A 19,054-nucleotide genomic window follows, 5' to 3' on the forward strand; every position below is an offset into this window, starting at 1 on the left:
AAGGTTCAAACAGGTTAGGCAAGTTACCCAAAGTCACATAGCTAATAAATAACGGAGCTGGGATTTGAATCCACCTCCATGTAGCTTTCAAGGACTACCCTCTTTACTGGACAGGTAAACATTCAATGCCTGTCCTGTTCACAGTACATGCTGACATTTTGCACCATGTGATTCCTGCTCTCTGACCCACAGTGATGGGTCATTTCAGACCCAAAGGTAAATGATGAATAATATATCCTGGTCAGCAACCTGTGGTGAGCCAAGCCACATTAGAATAGCTTAGGAGTTTCTAAACTGTGATTACATTCCTCTGTTGAGAATTTGAATTTGGAACCGTTGAGTGTTGATGCACTGAATAGAAGGAGCAAAAGTGAAAAAGACTGAATGAAGAGTTGTCTTGTGTATACTGGAGTCAGAGAAGCCATGACAACTTGAAATTATGAGGAACTAGAAACTAGGGTTAGCAGAGAAAGACAATTGGTAGAGAGAAAACTAACTAGATGTGCTTAAAGAAGTAGAGAACTAATCAAAGAACAATCATTTGGCCCATGAGAGAAAAACCAAAGAGTCAAATACCTGAAGCTACCTCTGTTTTCAGCAACTCTCCAGTTTAGATGCAGTTCATGTATATCCCTAACATAGGTATCCTCTTTCGTGAGCTAACTGGTCTGTGTCTCTGTATCTTGCTATCAAACAAGTCAAAATAAAACACTCTTTTAATTAAAATTTTTAAATATTCTGGATATTAAGTTTTTATGTCATATTTATCATAAAATGTTTCCATTTCCATTCTTTCCTTCTTTGCACTACATTTTTACTTTTATAAAAGTGGAACCATCAATCTTATAATCAGTAATACTTTCACTGGTCAAAAACTTACGTTTACAGAAACTATAATGACAGAGAGCAGAGAGTGGTTGCCTGAAGATGGGGGAGGTAAAAAGTGGGAGGAGTCGGGAATGAAGCTTTAAAAATGGCCATGGAGAAACTTTGGGGGTGATGGATATGTTCAATATCTTGAGTGTGGTGAAGATTTCACAAGTATACACTTGTCAAAACTTATGATATTACACATTTTTAAGTATGTGTGGTTTATTGCATGCCGATGATAATTTAAACTTCTTTTTTTTAGAAAGGCTCCATGCCTAGTGTGGAGCCCATTGTGGGGCTCAATCTCACGACCCTGACATCAAGACCTGAGCTGAGATCAAGAGTCAAACGCTTAACCAAATGAGCCAACCATGTACTCCTAAACAATTTATGTTTTTTTAATAAATTAATTTTTATTGGTGTTCAATTTACCAACATACAGAATAACACCCAGTGCTCATCCTGTCAAGTGTCCCCCTCAGTGCCCGTCACCCATTCACCCCCACCCCCCGCCCTCCTCTCCTTCCACCACCCTTAGTTCGTTTCCCAGAGTTAGGAGCCTTTATGTTCTGTCTCCCTTTCTGATATTTCCCACACATTTCTTCTCCCTTCCCTTATATTCCCTTTCACTATTATTCATATTCCCCAAATGAATGAGAACATACACTGTTTGTCCTTCTCCGATTGACTTACTTCACTCAGCATAATACCCTCCAGTTCCATTCACGTTGAAGCAAATGGTGGGTATTTGTCGTTTCTAATGGCTGAGTAATATTCCATTGTATACATAAACCACATCTTCTTTATCCATTCATCTTTCGATGGACACCGAGGCTCCTTCCACAGTTTGGCTATTGTGGACATGGCTGCTAGAAACATCGGGTGCAGGTGTCCCGACGTTTCATTGCATCTGAATCTTTGGGGTAAATCCCTAACAGTGCAATTGCTGGGTCGTAGGGCAGGTCTATTTTTAATTCTTTGAGGAACCTCCACACAGTTTTCCAGAGTGGCTGCACCAGTTCACATTCCCACCAACAGTGTAAGAGGGTTCCCTTTTCTCCGCATCCTCTCCAACATTTGTTGTTTCCTGCCTTGTTAATTTTCCCCATTCTCACTGGTGTGAGGTGGTATCTCATTGTGGTTTTGATTTGTATTTCCCTGATGGCAAGTGATGCAGAGCATTTTCTCATGTGCATGTTGGCCATGTCTATGTCTTCCTCTGTGAGATTTCTCTTCATGTCCTTTGCCCATTTCATGATTGGATTGCTAAACAATTTGTTAAAACAAATACTCTTCTTTCCAGTTAAGATACTTATACAATTCTATTTCATTCAACTCATTATGCTTTATGCTTAACTGGAACTCACCTGCAATTTATTGTGGTTTATACTATAAGAACTTAATCCAAGTTTATTTTTCTCAGTTTTAATATTCTTTTTCAACTACATTTTATAAATAGTTCTTTCACCATTGTTTATTACACTTAGGAAGTCATGCGCTGAAAGCCCTATGGTCTTCAGTCTATTTCTATTAATATTTTTCATTCCGGGATCCCTGGGTGGCGCAGCGGTTTGGCGCCTGCCTTTGGCCCAGGGTGCGATCCTGGAGACCGGGGATCGAGTCCCACGTTGGGCTCCCGGTGCATGGAGCCTGCTTCTCCCTCTGCCTATGTCTCTGCCTTGTCTCTGCCTCTCTCTCTCTCTGTATGACTATCATAAATAAATAATTTTTAAAAATTTAAAAAATATATATTTATTTTTCATTCCTTGGCCAATTTTTCTATTTTTAAACCTAATACTATCTGCTTTGGAGGTCTGGAATTTTATTCCGTTGTGATATTTGTAATGTTTTAAGTCATGTAAAGGATTTTTACATTAGGCAAAGGAGCTAATGTTAGTACACACACACACACACACACACACAATTGTTCTTGTATACTTAAATGAAATAAATTTCGTGTAACTGTTATCCAGCCACCATAACTCCTGTGTACCGAGAAAATTTTCATTCTGGACCTAGCAGGCCACACAGAAGTCCGATAACATACACCTGGTTGCGTTTCAACACAGGACTATTTTCATCATTCAACCACTTCCTAAGTTGCCTTTATTGTTTTCTACTAACTTTGCCTCAAAGTTCTTGAATAAGGTTTACAGTTTTAACTTAGGTTTAATTGGGCACATATGACATGCCCAGGACTGTGAAAGGTAATAGGAATAAAAACAGAAAGTGGCATCCTTGGGAAGTGTATGTAATTCATATCATGGCTCTTCTTCCTGAACTGAAGCAAGTAATAAATTATGTAGCACAAAGTAAGACACTAAAGAATACGGATCTTAAAAAAGTCCCTTTAACTTCAGGTTCTTTGGTCTTTCAGGGATTATTGGGTAGTGCTGCCAGACCAGTGCTTTAATGCTTTCCTGAATTGGCCCTCCACAGGGTAATGCAGAAGGAGGTGTTCGTTGTTACATATGGACAAGTTATACAAAATTGAAACTGCTGATAGAAATTACTTTCATGTACCATTATTCCTTCAGGAGAAAGAAGAACTCAGAATCAAAAGCTGTCATATAGGTGGCTGGCAAAATAGATATGGCCCTGAGGCACCGATTTCAGTGCAATTAACCCTTTCTGGAAAGTCTGCAAGAGACCATAGAGTCTCTTTTCCTGGAAAAAAAAAAAAAAAAAATTAGTCAACATTTTGGGCAAATATTCCCACTCCAAATTATTAATACTATCATTTTTGTCAATAATTAGCATGCTTCACCAATCAATATAGTATAGAGGCTGAAAGTTCAGGCTTTGAAGTCATTCTGACCTGAGTTAGATTCCTGACCCTTCTCTTTCCCACAGTATGACCCTGAGCAGGTCTTATTAACCTCTCTAAGCTTCAAGTTCCTCTTGAAAAAGCAGAGAACAGTCCAAAGTGATTTAATATTTTTCAGTGTAATAGGATGTTAAGTATGAAGTTCAGGTTATCCCAGAATTTTGGCAGATGTCCCAAAGGCTGCGAGCATCAGTTGTCAGAAAACCTATTCAGAATGTGCTATACAATCATGAGATCAATTTTGTGATCCTCTACTTGATGTTGCACATTAAGAATTAGAAGACATAAGGAGATAAATCACTAGACCTGAAAGACTAGAAAAACCAGCATACAGAATTCTTTGGGTTTTTTTTTTTTTAAAGATTTTATTTACTTATTTGACAGAGAGAGAGAAAAAAAAAGTGAGCAAACAGAAGCAGGGGGAGGGAGAAGCAGGCTTCCCACCGAGCAGGGAGCCCCATGTTAGGCTCCATCTTAGGAGCCCACGATCATGGCCTGAGCCAAAGGCAGATGCCTAACCAACTGAGCCACCCAGGCACCCCTCATTATCTCTTTTAATACCATTTCAATCATTGTCATTTATATCTTGTTTTGGATTTCCTATTAAATATACAACAGAACCTCAATATATCCTTCATGACTTTTGACAGCTTTTTTTTTTTAAGATTTTATTATTTATTCATGAGAGATACAGAGAGAGAGAGGCAGAGACACAGGCAGAGGGAGAAGCAGGCTCCATGCAGGAAGCCCCACGTGGGACTCAATCACAGGACTCCGGGATCACCCTGAGCCAAAGGCAGATGCTCAATCGCTGAGCCACCTGGGCATCCCTGACAGCACTTTCATATTTTTACTTTTTGTCTCTTTGTGCTGCATCTTGGTGAAAGCTTCAGTACTGTCTTCTAACCTACTACCTCAAAATGTCCAAAACTATAATGGTCATTTCCTACCATCACCATACCCACTCTTCCAGTTATTTCTCTTCTATATTCCTTATCTCAGTGATTGGCATTACCATCTGTCAGAAATCCTGATTCCTTCTTCTCCCAGGCTCACCTTCTATTAATCCTCTATACTATTATCAGGGGGATTTTAAAAAATACTAATTACTCATTAATACTCATATTAATCCTGTATGTAAGACAGATCAGTGGCATTCCACTGACCTTCAGAAACTGCTTACCCATTAGGCCTCATATTTTTGCCACCTTCTAGTTCTTCATTCATTCAATATGTATTTTTATTTGTTGAGTGCCTATAATGTGTTAATTACTGTTCTGGGTCTTTGGGATACTAGAGTAAACAAAACAATCCCCAAGCCTTGTATTCATAGAACTTGGGATGAAAAGTAAGCAGTAAAAAAGTAAGTGAAGTATATCATATGTCAGAGGTAATAAATGCAGTGGAAAAAATAAAGCAAGAGAGGAGAATGCTGGAGGTGGAAGATGAACAAGGAAATCTTAAATGACCAGAGCAGGCATTACTGAGATGGTGATATTTGAGTGAAGACTCAAGAGAGGTGGGGGAGAAAGCAATAAAAACATTAGAAGAAAGATCACTGAAACCAAAAGGATCAGCCAATCTAAAGGTGTTGAAGAGGGAAAATACCTTCTTCAAGAAACAGCCTAATCAAGATGTTTGAGCAACTGGTGAAAAGTTCCTCAAGTCTGATCTTTTGGGAGCTTATAGGCCACTGTAAAGCATTTGGCTTTCATTCTGAGGTGAGACACCATTGGATGGTGTTGAGTAGAACAATAACACGATCTAATTTCTATTTTAGAAGGATTACTCTGTGGCTGTGGAGACTAGAATTTAAAGGAACATTGAAAGTAAGGAGACCAGTGAGAAGGCTTGATATTTTATACTAGGATAGTAGTGGTAGGGGCTGTGGACATGGTCAGATTGATATGTCTTGAAGGACTTAACCAATAGGTTTGGCTAACTACTGTTCTAGACCTTGGAGGTGGTTTGACTGAGAGGGTGGATGAGGGTCAGGAAAGAGAAAGAGGTGGCAAAGATGAGTCAAAGGCTTTTGGCCTGAGCAACTTAAAGGATGGAATGCCATTAACCTAGATGGAGAAGATGTAAGGAAGAGCAGATTTGATAGGTAAGGTCAGAAGATCAGTTTGGGAAATCTGAAGGTTTAGAGGCCTAGCAAACCTCCTTCAGGAGATATCAAGTGACTATATCATGAGTCTGGAGTCTGAGCAGGGGTCTTGGCCAAGATACATACTTGAGAGTAATCAGTGTCTCAGTACTATTTTAAGCCATGAAAATGGATGAGATCAGCTAAGGAAGAAGTGTTAACAGAAAAAGAAGAGAGACAAACACTGAATCCTGAACAACTCTGAGGGATTGGGGAAATGAGGAGAAATTGGCAAAGGAATCTGAAAAGTAGCCATAAGGAATGTGCCATAAGGAACCAGGAAAACCAGGAGAGTGAGGCATCCTAGAAGGGAGAGAAGAAAGTGTTTCAAAAATGAGGAAGTGGTCACCCTGTCAAATCTGTTTGAAGACTGAGAATTGGCCTTAATGAAATGGATGACAACACCAGTGGTGACCTTGATAAGCAAGCACACGGTCAATGAACTGGTTGGGGGAAAAGGCCTTATGACAGAAGACTTGAGAGAATTGGAGCCAGCGAGTACATGTGACTCTTAAGGAGTTTTAGAAAGGGCAACAAAAAAATGATAACTGGAGGAGGAAAGTGCACCAGGAAGAGGGTTCTTTGTTGTTGTTTGTAATATATTAATTTTCTATTGCTTGTGTAACAAATTACCACAAATCTAGTGGTTTAAAACAACATAATTTAGTTATCTTACACTTCTATCAGTTAAAATTTCAACTCGGATCTCACTGGGCTAAAAATGAAGGTGTCAGCAAGACTATGTTCTTTTCAAAGGCTCTAGGGGAGAATCTGTTTTCTTGCTTTTCTAGCCATGAGGTCACTCACATTCCTTGGCTCACGGCCCCCTTCCTCCACTTTAAAAACCAGCAACATTGCATCATTCTGACCATTCTTCCCCAGTCACATCCCCCTCTGACTGCCTTATTCTGCCTTGCTCTTCTACTTTTAAGGCCACCTGTGATTATACGGGGCCCTCTGGGATAACACGAGAAACTCTCCCTATTTTAAGGTCAGATCATTAGTAATCTTAATTTCATCTGTAACTTTAATTCCCCTTTGTATTGTAAAGATATTCACAGGTTCTTTGGATTTGGATGTGGATGTCTTTGGGGAGCCAAGACTCTGCTACATATAGGCTACATTACTGCAGACCTGTTGATGGAAATAAACTAATAAAAAAGAAACAGAAAACTTGGTGATGCAGGAGAAGGTAGAATCATTGGAGTGACATGACTTAGCGAATGGAGGAACTGGTTTCCACAGGAGCAAGGAGGGGACTTCCCCCATTTAACAGAAGGAAAGGGAGAGGACAACATACGGGGACAGATGCTTAACACAACTAAAGTTGATGTCTCTCTGAGAAATTTACAAGGACTATCTCACCTAATGCACACCAATGAATGACTAAAGTAGATGCTATCATTATGCCCATTTCTAGATAAGAAAACTAAAGATTTGGCTGAAATAAGCCTAAACCATAATTTTCCTTTAGGTGTTGGTCTTATTTGGGAGTATTAAAAAAAAAAAAATCTGCCTCACAAGATTAACTCAGCAAATGTAGTTTGGTCACTACATTCATTCATTAATAAATCATTTTTAGTATCATGAGGCTATGCATTTCAAAACAGTTTAGGAACTAATATTTGTCTTTTAATCATTGGAGCAGGGGTGGCCCAAGTGGCTCAGCAGTTTAGTGCCGCCTTCAGCCCAGGCATGATCCTGGAGATCCTGGAGCCTGCTTCTCCCTCTGACTGTGTCTCTGCCTCTCAATCTCTCTGTGTGTCTCTCAGGAATAAATAAATAAAATCTTAAAAAAAAAAAATCATTGGAGCAGTATTTCTTTAATTAATTACCAAGATCAGGTAATTTTTTAGAAAATTCTTATTTATTCTGTTGGTATGGTTTATTCATATTCTCTTTTCTTGAATCTTGTTTAGTATTTTAATTTTCCTAAGCATTTATCTTTTTTTTCAAACTTATTAGTATAGAAGTAATAACTTCCCCAAATACTCTTTTTTTTTTTAATAAGATTTATTTGAGAGATAGAGGAAGTGTGCATGCAAGCAGGGGAGGAGGGAGCAAAGGGAGAGGGATAGAGTGAATCCTTGAGCAGGATGGCCCCATCCCAGGACCACAAGATGATGACCTGAGCCTAAACCAAGAGTCAGTCATTTAGATTGAGTCACCCAGATGTGCCACACACCCCCAATTTTCTTAATTCTACATTATTTCTTTTATCTTGTACATCATTCCTGAATTTAAAAATGACTATAATTAATTTTTAAATGAATTTTTCATGTAGAACTTTCTATACCCTTTTAATACACTTATTTGTAGTTTTAGAGCTTTTAAAACTCATTTCTATGCAGATTAATTTAAAGGCCCTAACTTCATTTAAAAGAATGGAGCTCCTCCTACTGTTTTCCTGGATTAATGCTAATTTGTTACATCCTAGTTTGTGTAGAAAGGATTAGAATTCCATTTATGTAAGCAAAACCAGAATGTAAGACATGTCTTTCACCATTCAAAAGTTTCTTACATGCAATAAAAATTGCAAGTGATCACTAGGAAATTACCTGCTTTGGCAGGAAATACCAAAGATTAATTCAACCATGCTTCCTGTTGTTTGGGTAAGGAGTTTCCCTTCTGGAACCAGAGAGCACAGAATTGTTATTAAAAAAAAAAAAAAAGTGGGCTTTGGGTTAGGCCATTTATCAGCTACGTGCATTTGAACAAATAACCAGTTACCAAATGTTTACTGGCGCTCATGGACAATTAGGCACTATCCTAGCAGTTAGGGATACATGAATAAGAAACACTGGCCCCTGTCCTCCCTTCTGTCCTACCCTTGGACAAGCAGAGACATGAGTTATGATCCTGGTTCTTTTATTACCCTTTTGGTAACATGGGCAAGTCATTACAGTAGTTGAGCTTAGTTTTCTATTTGTGAAATGGAAGTAATAATACCTACCTCACAGAGTTGTTGTAAAAACTAAATGATAAAAATACTTAGGTAAAAATACCTAGTATATAGTAGGTATGTACTAATGGGAGCTCCTTTTCTTTCTCCTTTTAGATTCTTCTGGTCTCACAAAAACACCTCACTTTCAGGCAAGAGCAATAGTATCCTTTTAATAATTATAGTACCGCACAAGAATCAAATACTATATACTCAGTTTTCTCAACCTCAGCACTACTGACATTGTGGGCCGAATAATGCTCTGTTTGTAGGGCGCTATCCTGTACACTATGGAATGTTTAGCACTATTCCTGGACTCTATGCTCAAGATGCCATTGGCAGCTCCCTTGTTGTGAAAATCAAAAATGTCTCCAAGCATTGCCAAATATTCCCTCAAGGGAAAAAGTTACTCCTGGTTGAGAGGATTATTAGTGGATAATATATATCCACTCTATATTAGTGGATCATAAACTCACATGTAGTGGGTCTTTTTTTTTTTTTTTTTTTTTTATGACAGTCACAGAGAGAGAGAGAGGCAGAGACACAGGCAGAGGGAGAAGCAGGCTCCATACACCGGGAGCCCGACGTGGGACTCGATCCCGGGTCTCCAGGATCGCGCCCTGGGCCAAAGGCAGGTGCCAAACCGCTGCGCCACCCAGGGATCCCCACATGTAGTGGGTCTTAAGGAACATTTTTAAAAGATAAATGACATAAAATTGAAATAGAATAGAAATCTTAGAAAACATCACAGATACTCAAGTATTGCTTAGTGATATGAATTTCTTACAGGGTTTTTTAAAGATTTTATTTATTATTATTTATTTATTTATTTTTATTTATTTATTATTTTTATTTAGAAAGAGAACATGAGTGGGCGGAAGGGGCAGAGCAAAAGAGAAGTAGGCTCTCCACCAAGCAGGGAGCCCAACGTTGGGCCCGATCCCAGGACCCTGAGATCATGACCCAAGTCGAAGGCAGACGTTTTTAACTGACTGAGCCACCCAGGCACCCCTTACAGAAAACTCTATAAAGTAGGCAGGACAGATGTTATGCCCATTTTACAAATCAGAAAATTGGGGCTCAGATCAGCTGAGGGACCAGTTCTCAGTGTTACTTAGTAGGCTAAAGGAAGAATATGAAGTAGAACCCAAGTCTCTAAACTTCTAGTTACAAGGTAAAAAGGAGATTGTTACCTGAGAGCCAAGATCTCTTGTGGGGTTCAGAAGAATAGAGACACCATGGAGTCGTAGGTCTTTGGCAGTGGGTCCAATCATTAATACAATACATTAGATGGAAGTTTGAAAAACACTTCATCAAGATTTTTATTTTCCACACTGGCTTGCTAAGTTTTGTATACCCAGAGTCACTTACGGAATGAATAAATGAATGCACACTGACCACACAATACCTGTTCATCTTCAATCACCAAGTTCTTCTGATCACCCTCAATCAAGCATGTTCCTCCATTTGCTTGGAATCTCTTCTCTCTTTTCCCACTGACTTTCTTTTTAACTCTTAATTTTTTCAATTTATTTTTTTTTAAGATATTTATTTCGTTATTCATGAGAGACACAGGCAGAGGGAGAAACAGGCTCCATGCAGGAAGCCTGACGTTCGACTGGATCCCTGGGCTGCAGGTGGCGCTAAACCGCTGAGCCACCCGGGCTGCCCTAATTTTATTTTATTTTATTTATTTTTTAAAGTAAGCTCTATGCCCAATGTGGGGCTTGAACTCATAATCCCAGATCAAGAGTCACATGCTCTGCAGAGGTGCCCTTCCCCACTGACTTTTAGAATCAGCTCTTCCATAGTCCTCTAGGGGCCATCTTCCACAAATCCCCAGATGGGCTTATTCCTCTCGTTTCCCTAAAGGCCTTACCTAATTGTCACTGTAATGATCTGTTTTATAACCGTTCCCTAACACTCCCTGTGCCTTTGCAACCCTTTCTACTGCATCTCCCTCCATCCCAGAGGTAGCAACTATGTCCTAGTTCAAAAAAGCATAAACCACCAATCCCACCACAGTGCTTAGAAATGCAGTTGCTGTGTAACACCTGTTGACTGAGTGGAAGGAAAGAAGACAAGGCAATTATCTGACACTATTGAAGAGAACGCTACTGCTTCCTTTTGAGCTGAGAAGAAGACTAAACTACCCATTTAAAGAAAAGGGTTAAAGAAAAGGACAGCCGCTAGAAGGCTCCAGCGCTCGCTCCTCGCTCCGTGGTGGCAGGCCACCCCTCTGTGGAGGTATGAGTGCACTGCAGGGTGCTCACAGTGCTGCCCAAGCCAAACTTCAAAACCAAACTGCAGTCCCCACCACTAAGCCAGCCAGAGCTGGCCCTATCCCTGCGTCTTAAGCCCTAAGCTGTCTAGTTCTATGTCCCCATGTGGTCAGAGTTACTCAGGACCCCAGCTAAACAGAGGGCTTCACGTGCCCTAGAAGATTCTGAACCATTAGGTTGGAGATAAGGAACCAGTATTTTGTGTTTTTAACCAGTACCCCAAGTGATTCTTATTATCAAAACTTTAGGAAACCAAACATCTTCCTGTCACTCACTCTATGCAATTAGGGCAGTTATTTATTTTTCAGTGGTTTTTACTTCAATGTTTACCGTTGGGATATGCTGTTGGTTAACAGATAAAATGTTCCTGAGGTCCTCAAACTCCGGTTTATTAATATTCAGAATATGTTATTCTAGAGGTTTTACCTTCTTTTTCGGCAGAGTAACTCAAGTGAGAGGCAAGGAACACAGGGCCACCCCCAAGGTCAGAGAACTTCTGGCCACGAGCCAAACTAGGCACTGAACCTGCTCAGTGCTGGGATGGCCTGGGCGTTATCAGACCCAACTCACTCCTTTCATAGTTGAGATCAAAGGAGCTGAGGTGACCAGCACCACAGTCTTTCTCACCAGGCTTTGGACAGAACTAGGGGGAGGTCTTTCCTTTAACAAGATCCTGGTTAGAAGCTGCCCAAGGAGGGACGCCTGGGTGGCTTAGCAGTTAGGCTCCTGCCTTCCGCCCAGGGCGTGACCCTGGAGACCCGGGATCGAGTCCCACATCGGGCTCCCTGCGCGGAGCCTGCTTCTCCCTCTGCCTGTGTCTCTGCCTGTCTCTCTCAGGAATGAATAAATAAATAAAATTCTAAAAAAAATCTGTCCAAGGAAAAGAGAGAGCTGAGAGAAAAACGGGCACGACTTTTTTACTCCTATTCTCACCAAGTCTGCATCACACTGAGAGGTCGGGGCAAGATTTAGCTAGGTCTCGCTGGCCGCCTGTCTTCCCTCCTAGTCAAATCCAGTCTCTCCTTGTTAATCGGAGCTCTCTCCGGTGGGAAAAATACCCACAGACGTTTCTGAAGAGGGAGGAAGTCTTCCATCATTCGTGACCTCATGAAGCCCGTCTGGGCCAAGAAGATAGTGGCCGCTTGGCTGAGGGCCCCGAAGACTTCCGAAGTTCTGCTCCAGGGTGGAAGGGCTGGGACTCTTCAAGCCGACCGTGCAGTACGCACAGATAAAACCTCGGGCCCCAAGGTCTCACTGGGAGAGCCGCAGACTCGGGATGGGCGGGGGCGGGGCGGGGCGGGGGCGGGGGGCAAGGGAAGGGGGGAGGGGTGGGGGAGCCCCGCGCGCAGGCGCACCTCCGCCGGCTGCCCCGGCCCGCACCCGGGAGCGGCGTGGGGGCGGGTCACGTGGGCCGCGCAGCCCTCTCCGCGATGTCCCTACAAGGACTTGGGCTAGCGGGCCCCGCCCCTGGCCGTGCCCTGGAATGTGCGGGGAGGCCGACCGACGGGACGGGCTCACCCATTTTCCAACGGGAAAGGGGGGGAAGAGAAGCTTTACGTTGAAAGAGGAGGTATAAAGAGACGGAAACTCAGCCCAACCATTACACGAACGGACCATTACACACTCTTGTCGATTCCGAGTCGCCCGCTTTATACCCCTTCCCGTGCACTCGTTCAAACTTGCACCCCCCAAGCACACTGGCGGCTCCCCCCGCCCGTCGCCTCTCTACTAAGCCAGGCCCGCTCCGTCGGCCGACAATGGTGACTGGGCTTCCTTCCGGCCTGCTGAGCGGAGGCCGGAAGTGCTGGCTTTAGGGGCTCCGGGAGTAGAGGGGACTTGGTGGCCGCAGCCAGGGCAGCGAGGGGGTCACCGAAGCGCTCCGATTCTCGCGGCTGTGCAGGGTGAGTGGCGCTTGCCGTCCGGCGCGTGAGGCCCGCCCCGGGGACGCGTCTCCGCGGGGCGTGTGGGGGCGGGGGGCGGCGGCGGCCCCCGGCGGCCCCCGGCGGCCCCCGGCGGCGGGAGCGCACCTGGGCAGGTGTCCTGGCGGGTTCCCGGGTTGCGAGCCCAGGGGCCAGCTCCAGCTCCCGGATCGGAGGCCACGCCCGGAAGTACCGAGGCGCGAACCTTGTCCCTCTGCCCAAACTTGGAGCTCGGGGAGTAGGACTTAGCTGGCTGGCGCCGCGATCTTCGCGAGCAGCCGGGCCGGTGAAACCCGAGCCCCGCCGCGCTGACTCCTGCACTATGTTTAGTTTCTAACGTAAACTTGCCCGATTCAGGAGAGTTTGCGCAAAATCCGAAGCCCAGCGTCCACCCCCCCTCACCCCCCATATGCTGCAGCTGTTGTTGCAGCTGTGTAGCTACGTTTAGTAGGAATAACCAACTCAAATTAGCAATTTTCTCAGCTCAGCATCCGCTTCTATAATCAGAACTTTTTTAAAAGTGATATTTGTCAAAGCAGGGTTGAGGGTGTAGATCGCGCACCTTGAGGAAACTCCAAAATACACCACCATGTTCCTTTTGGGTGGAGACTTTGGGTCGGGTCATTTTTCCAAAATATTTCCTTTTATTTATTTATTTATTTATTTAATATTTCCTTTTAAAGTCGGTGAGTGGGTGTATGAAAGAGTATACCATTTCTTAACAGAACTTTGGAACAGAAGTAGGGGTTCAGTTGAGATTTTATAACTTAAATGCAAAATGCTTTATATATCAAAGTGAAGGATGAGTATTTCTTAAAGTTACTACTATTTGTTTACTACTGGAAGACTTTGATAAAACTTTTCCATTTTCAACAGTGAGGCTTGATGCGACGGTCAGTGAGCCCTGACAATTAATTGCCTTTGTCAAGTGCTAAGAACTCTTTGGGTGTGGCAGTCAGAGATCTAATCCTACCTCCAACCGGAAGCTTGCATAGAAAATGAAGACTTGGTTCATTTGAAAAGGAGGCACCAAACTGAAAATGTATTTTTAAAAAAACTGGCTGGCACCAAAAAATCACATATGCTTAGCTTGAGGATAAAGTACATTGATTAAATGAAACAGGAGATTTGGTACGGATACTACATGCTGTCACACTACGAAGTGTTTTCTTTTTTTCTTTTAAGTAGGCTCCAGGCACAGCGTGGAATCCATGGAGGGGCTTGAACTCAAGACCCTGAAATTGAAACCTGAGCTGAAATCAAGAGTCAGACATTTAACTGACTGAGCCACCCAGGCAACCCCACTAGGAATTGTTTTCTAAGATGGAAGTTTTTCCTTAAAGAATATGTCATATTTCCTTATTTACTATCAGTTTGAGTGTCATTTCTGTAGGAAAAAAAAAAATCTCTAGATTATTTTACATTTATTACCACTTTATAAATGTTAGATTCTAGGGCAGCCCGGGTGGCTCAGCGGTTTAGCACCTCCTTCAGCCCAGGGCATGATCCTGGAGACCCTGGATGGAGTCCCACATCAGGCTCCCTGCTTGGAGCCTGCTTCTCCATCTGCCTATGTCTCTGCCACTCTCTGTCTCTCATGAATAAGTAAATAAAATCTTTTAAAAAAAAATAAATAAGTGTTACATTCTAGGATTTGTCCTAGAGCAATTTAATGTACTATTTGTATGTATGGATTGATCCTATTTTATGAATGAAACCATAGAATCTAGAGAGGCTGAAAACTCTTCTGGTTACCCTTTGATGTACGGGACAAATCTCTTTAAGGATCTTTATTTTTCTTCTACCAATTAATCTAGTGTAACATCTTCCTTACATGATTTGTAGCCTGCCTTTGGTCATAATCCTGAATCGAGTCTCTTCCTATTTGGTCAACTAAAACACACACAAATTCATTGCTACCAACACTTACTTCCCCTGATTTAAAACAAAGTTATACTCCTCTAGATCTGAAAACTGAATCTTCTTGATCACCACTGATGGTGTTTTCGTTCACTTTCTTGTGCACCTGAAATCCTTTCATATTTCACAAACGCTTGCTCTGCATGTTTCCCTGCTCTAAAGTTTTATACAACAAATAATGCCTTCACACCAAGGATCTTTCATTAAGTACTTGAAAAATAGACTCGGGGCTCTAACTTAGAATGAGTGAGAGTCCTCATAACTTGAAAATCTTAGATGCCTATGTCTTCCCATACTACATAAAGAATATTTATATTGATGCATGAAATATTTTCAATGCTTTTTACTCTAGCTTTCTAAACTTCTATGAGAGTTGTGCATTTGCTGAAGGCTTGTTACATGAGGAGAGTTACAGTCTTACTTGTTTGAGGAAAGTAAAAGTGGGTAACAAACTAGAATCATAGCAAAGAGGACAATGACAGTATCGTAAGTGATCTGTTCTTTGGGATCATAGCACTGTCCCTGATTTGGTTCCGTCTACATCATTTATTCCACCCATACTTTGAGTTTGGTAGGAAAAAGTAAACCACACTTTACTTATTTTAGACCAACTTACTGTGAAGCTGAACTGCCTATTGCTGGAAGGCTCCTGGTCTCTGGTGGGAGATAAACTCATAAACAAAAACATAACCTCCTTGAAAAAGTAAAGGGCTGGGTACTAACTTGCCTAACATTATACTACTAGTTTTTGGTAGAATTAACTACCTTAATTTGTTAGAATTAAAACTAACATCTGAATATCTTAATTCTAAGGTTATCTTCTAGCTGCTATATGATACAGGGTTTTTCAAGGTCTTCCCCCACGTTCTCTATTTTAGAAACAAAGATCTTTTCTCACCTCACAGTATTTTATAATCATGTACCACCTTTATTTTTCATTATTGTCACACATGTTTTTTTTTTTTTTTTTTTTTGTCACACATGTTTTAACTTGAGAGTCCTACTACTTCAGGGATGAAAACTATGACTCATTTCATAAGTTTAACCACTCATTTCTTCATAGTTGCTTCCCTACCTATATGTTAAACTTCTTGAAGATAGAATTCTTGTCTTACTTTTTTTTTTTAAGATTTTATTTATTCATGAGAGAGGCAGAGACATAGGCAGAGGGTAAAGCAGGCTCCCTGCAAGGAGGTTGATAATGGGGCTCGATCCCAGGACTCCAGGACCACGACCCAAGCTGAAGGCAGTGCTCAACCGCTGAGCCACCCAGGCATCCCACATTTCTTAATTTTTGAGTAGTATTTAACACTAGTGACATTCGATGTAATTAACTGATCATATTAATGATTGATGATTATTGATTGAGTTAAAGAAAAGCTCTATGTGAGACCACTGTCAGTGCTGACCAAAAAAAAAAAAAACCTTTATAACTTTTAGAAACTATTTTACAAGGAATACAGATTTAAATAATGCATGATTAAAAGAAGAACTAATGGCAAATACTTTAAAATTCAAATGTATGTATAAAACTTTATAGCTCAAACTGTTTTTAAAAGGTACCTAGAGGACTCCTACCAAATTAATACGAGGTTTTATAGATTTAAAAATGTGTCAACTATTTGACCTATAATTCTCATCAGTTTCTTTGTTCTTAAAATAACTGACATTCCTGCCTCATGAGGGGAAGACAGTGTTGTCAAACAAAACAGACTATTTTTAAAGACATACTTTGGTTTGCAAACACATGCATGCCTAAAATATTAATGAGAGGTGTAATGGTAAATATGTGCCACTCACTGGGTCTCAGCCACTCACCCTAAGTCCTTGAGTACAGTTAAGAGATGAAGGAATAATATACACTATATCTCTTTGTAGTTTTTAAAAAGACGTTTGGGGGGGAATTAAAAATTAAAACAATTTTTTTAAATATAAGTACATTTAGGGGACACCTGGGTCGCTCAGGGGTTGAGCGTCTGCCTTTGGCTCGGGTCATGATCCTGGGGTCCTGGGATTGAGTTCCACATGGGGCTTCTCTCGGGGAGCCTGCTTCTCCCTCTGCCTGGGTCTCTGCCTCTCTGTATCTCTCATGAATAAATAAAATAAATAAAAGTACACTCAGAATAGAGAGGAAAATTACAGCACTATTTAGGTTTTTTTTTTTTTTCAGCTCTAGTTTAGGTAATAATGGTATTTACTGCCCCCAAAAGATGTTGCAAAAATGAAAATATAAATTCAAGAATGGTGCAGATAAGTTATGACAGGCAGCCTCCCAAATTATGATTAAAGGAAACTTGGAAATTGGGGAGGAGTGTATATCATAACTTGTGTGTTGTGTAGGGTATATCTTACCAACAGCACATTCCAGTGTATCACCAAGTGCTATATTGGATGGCCTGGAATTTGTGACTCTCCTTTGTGGAATTTCCTACTAAAATCTGAGAGCAATTTAGCTTTAAAAAAAAATCTGAGGCAGAGCTTTTCTAATTATTTCTATAATTGAATTTAGTCTGGGTGATGTGGTCTAATCAAGAGAAGAATGTAAGAAATAACTTTAAGCTCATAGGAAGCATTGTATTCTAAGGTCACTTTGCAGTGCTGAGATCTAGGTAGTGCTTCATTCTTTGCAGTCCACAGATTTATTTTTAGAGCAAGGGCATAGTGTTTTGCTACATCATAGCTAAATGTTGTTTTCAGAACGTAAGCTTTAAAATTGTTACCCTGGTCAGAGAGTGAAATCAGTAGTGCCTATTTTAGGCCTGCTTGGAAGAATATAACTCAATACAGTGACCTAGTCTTGCTGGTTAGAGATTTTGCAGACTACCATCGCCACTTCAGCTCTGAAGGATGGTACGGTAAAATTTTATTGTCTGATGACTATGGGGTTTTTAACTCCAAACAAATTTTTATATTCTTTTTAGAGATTGAGTTTTGAAAGTTAAATTGCCTTTTCATTTTAGGTATTAAGCATTCTTTTTACTTTTATCTTAAATTTTACGGGGATAAATTTAGATTATTAGAGAGCAAGGTAATTTCTATAGCTCTTAAAATGTTTGCTAAAACTTAAAAATAACTTTAAGAACTGTTGTCCTATATATGATTTTTGTCTATAGAGCACTCAGTCACCTCAGGTGATTTAGCTTGGATCTGTGCAAGAAATTGGTTTGGATAGAGTGGAAGTAAAAAATCAGAGGTGAATTTGTAGTTTTTTATACTCTTCAGTTAGTTGTTCAACAAATATGTTTCTTAAACTACTTTGATTCCAGAAGTGAGGGTATAATAAAAATGGTTAGTTGCAAGTGGAAGAATGCTATTTGACAGTGGAGATTAGAACATGAAGACCTCCTCATTCCATCAATGAGTCTTCCTGCTTTCTGTCCACCTTAGAATGAGGACAGCTAGTTTAGGCTGAAGCTGCAGGGTAGACTTGTTGAAGATTGAATTAGTATTCCCCAGTACTACCAATAGCACTGAAGTATAGGACTGTATCCCAGGGTACCTACATTTTTTTTTTGTTTGTTTCTTGTTTTCTTTATTGTTATTAAACCAGTAGATTTGGTTACCAGTACCTTGTCTGGCTATCCAGCCAGCATGGGGGGCATCCAATCTTGTTGATACACTCTGAGCTTTGAATTTATGTTGGTTTTAGTTTGGAATTTGAAGTTAGTGATGGACTGTTGATTAGGTGACACAACTGCTAAGGATGAGTGAACTCAAAGCATGAGTCTGGTTTTTTCTCTTTGTAGTTTGGTTTTATAAATAATAGTATTGATTAGTTGAATGAGATTTTTTTTTTGTCAAGTGATACTACTATGGTGAGTAGTTTTTAGTTCCATTTCTAAGTAGCTCAGATAAGTTAAGAAGTTTGATTCAATTTGCTTTTTTTTCCCCCCTTCCTAATTAGGATTTAACCGCCACCATGTCAAGCAAAAGGGCAAAGACCAAGACCACCAAGAAGCGCCCCCAGCGCGCAACATCCAATGTATTTGCCATGTTTGACCAGTCACAGATTCAGGAGTTCAAAGAGGCCTTCAACATGATTGATCAGAACAGAGATGGTTTCATTGACAAGGAAGATTTGCATGATATGCTTGCCTCCCTAGGTAATGATCAGTTTTAATATTAAAGCTAAATGGAATTTCTGTATTG

The 19,054-nt window shown here is 40.9% G+C and overlaps 1 protein-coding gene and 1 long non-coding RNA gene across 2 annotated transcripts in view; one reads left to right on the forward strand and one right to left on the reverse strand.

Moving 5' to 3' along the window:
- Positions 1 to 1,889: 1,889 nt before the first annotated feature.
- On the reverse strand, positions 1,890 to 10,609 carry LOC129508585 (uncharacterized). The gene is made up of 3 exons (XR_008664200.1): positions 9,978 to 10,609; positions 8,402 to 8,471; positions 1,890 to 3,537 (listed from the first exon to the last, which is right to left on the reverse strand). It is a non-coding gene; the product is annotated as an uncharacterized LOC129508585 (long non-coding RNA).
- A 2,203-nt stretch (positions 10,610 to 12,812) lies between these two features.
- LOC129508903 (myosin regulatory light polypeptide 9) overlaps positions 12,813 to 19,054 on the forward strand; it is an 11,627-nt gene continuing 5,385 nt past the window's right edge. Inside the window, exons 1-2 of the mRNA XM_055324178.1 lie at positions 12,813 to 12,967; positions 18,810 to 19,008. Coding sequence (XP_055180153.1) covers positions 18,825 to 19,008 — 184 coding nt within the window. The 5' untranslated portion in view covers positions 12,813 to 12,967; positions 18,810 to 18,824. The remainder of the gene's footprint in view (positions 12,968 to 18,809; positions 19,009 to 19,054) is intronic.

This window comes from Nyctereutes procyonoides, unplaced genomic scaffold (assembly GCF_905146905.1).
Source record: "Nyctereutes procyonoides isolate TBG_1078 unplaced genomic scaffold, NYPRO_anot_genome, whole genome shotgun sequence".
NCBI classification, from domain to species: Eukaryota; Metazoa; Chordata; class Mammalia; order Carnivora; family Canidae; genus Nyctereutes; species Nyctereutes procyonoides.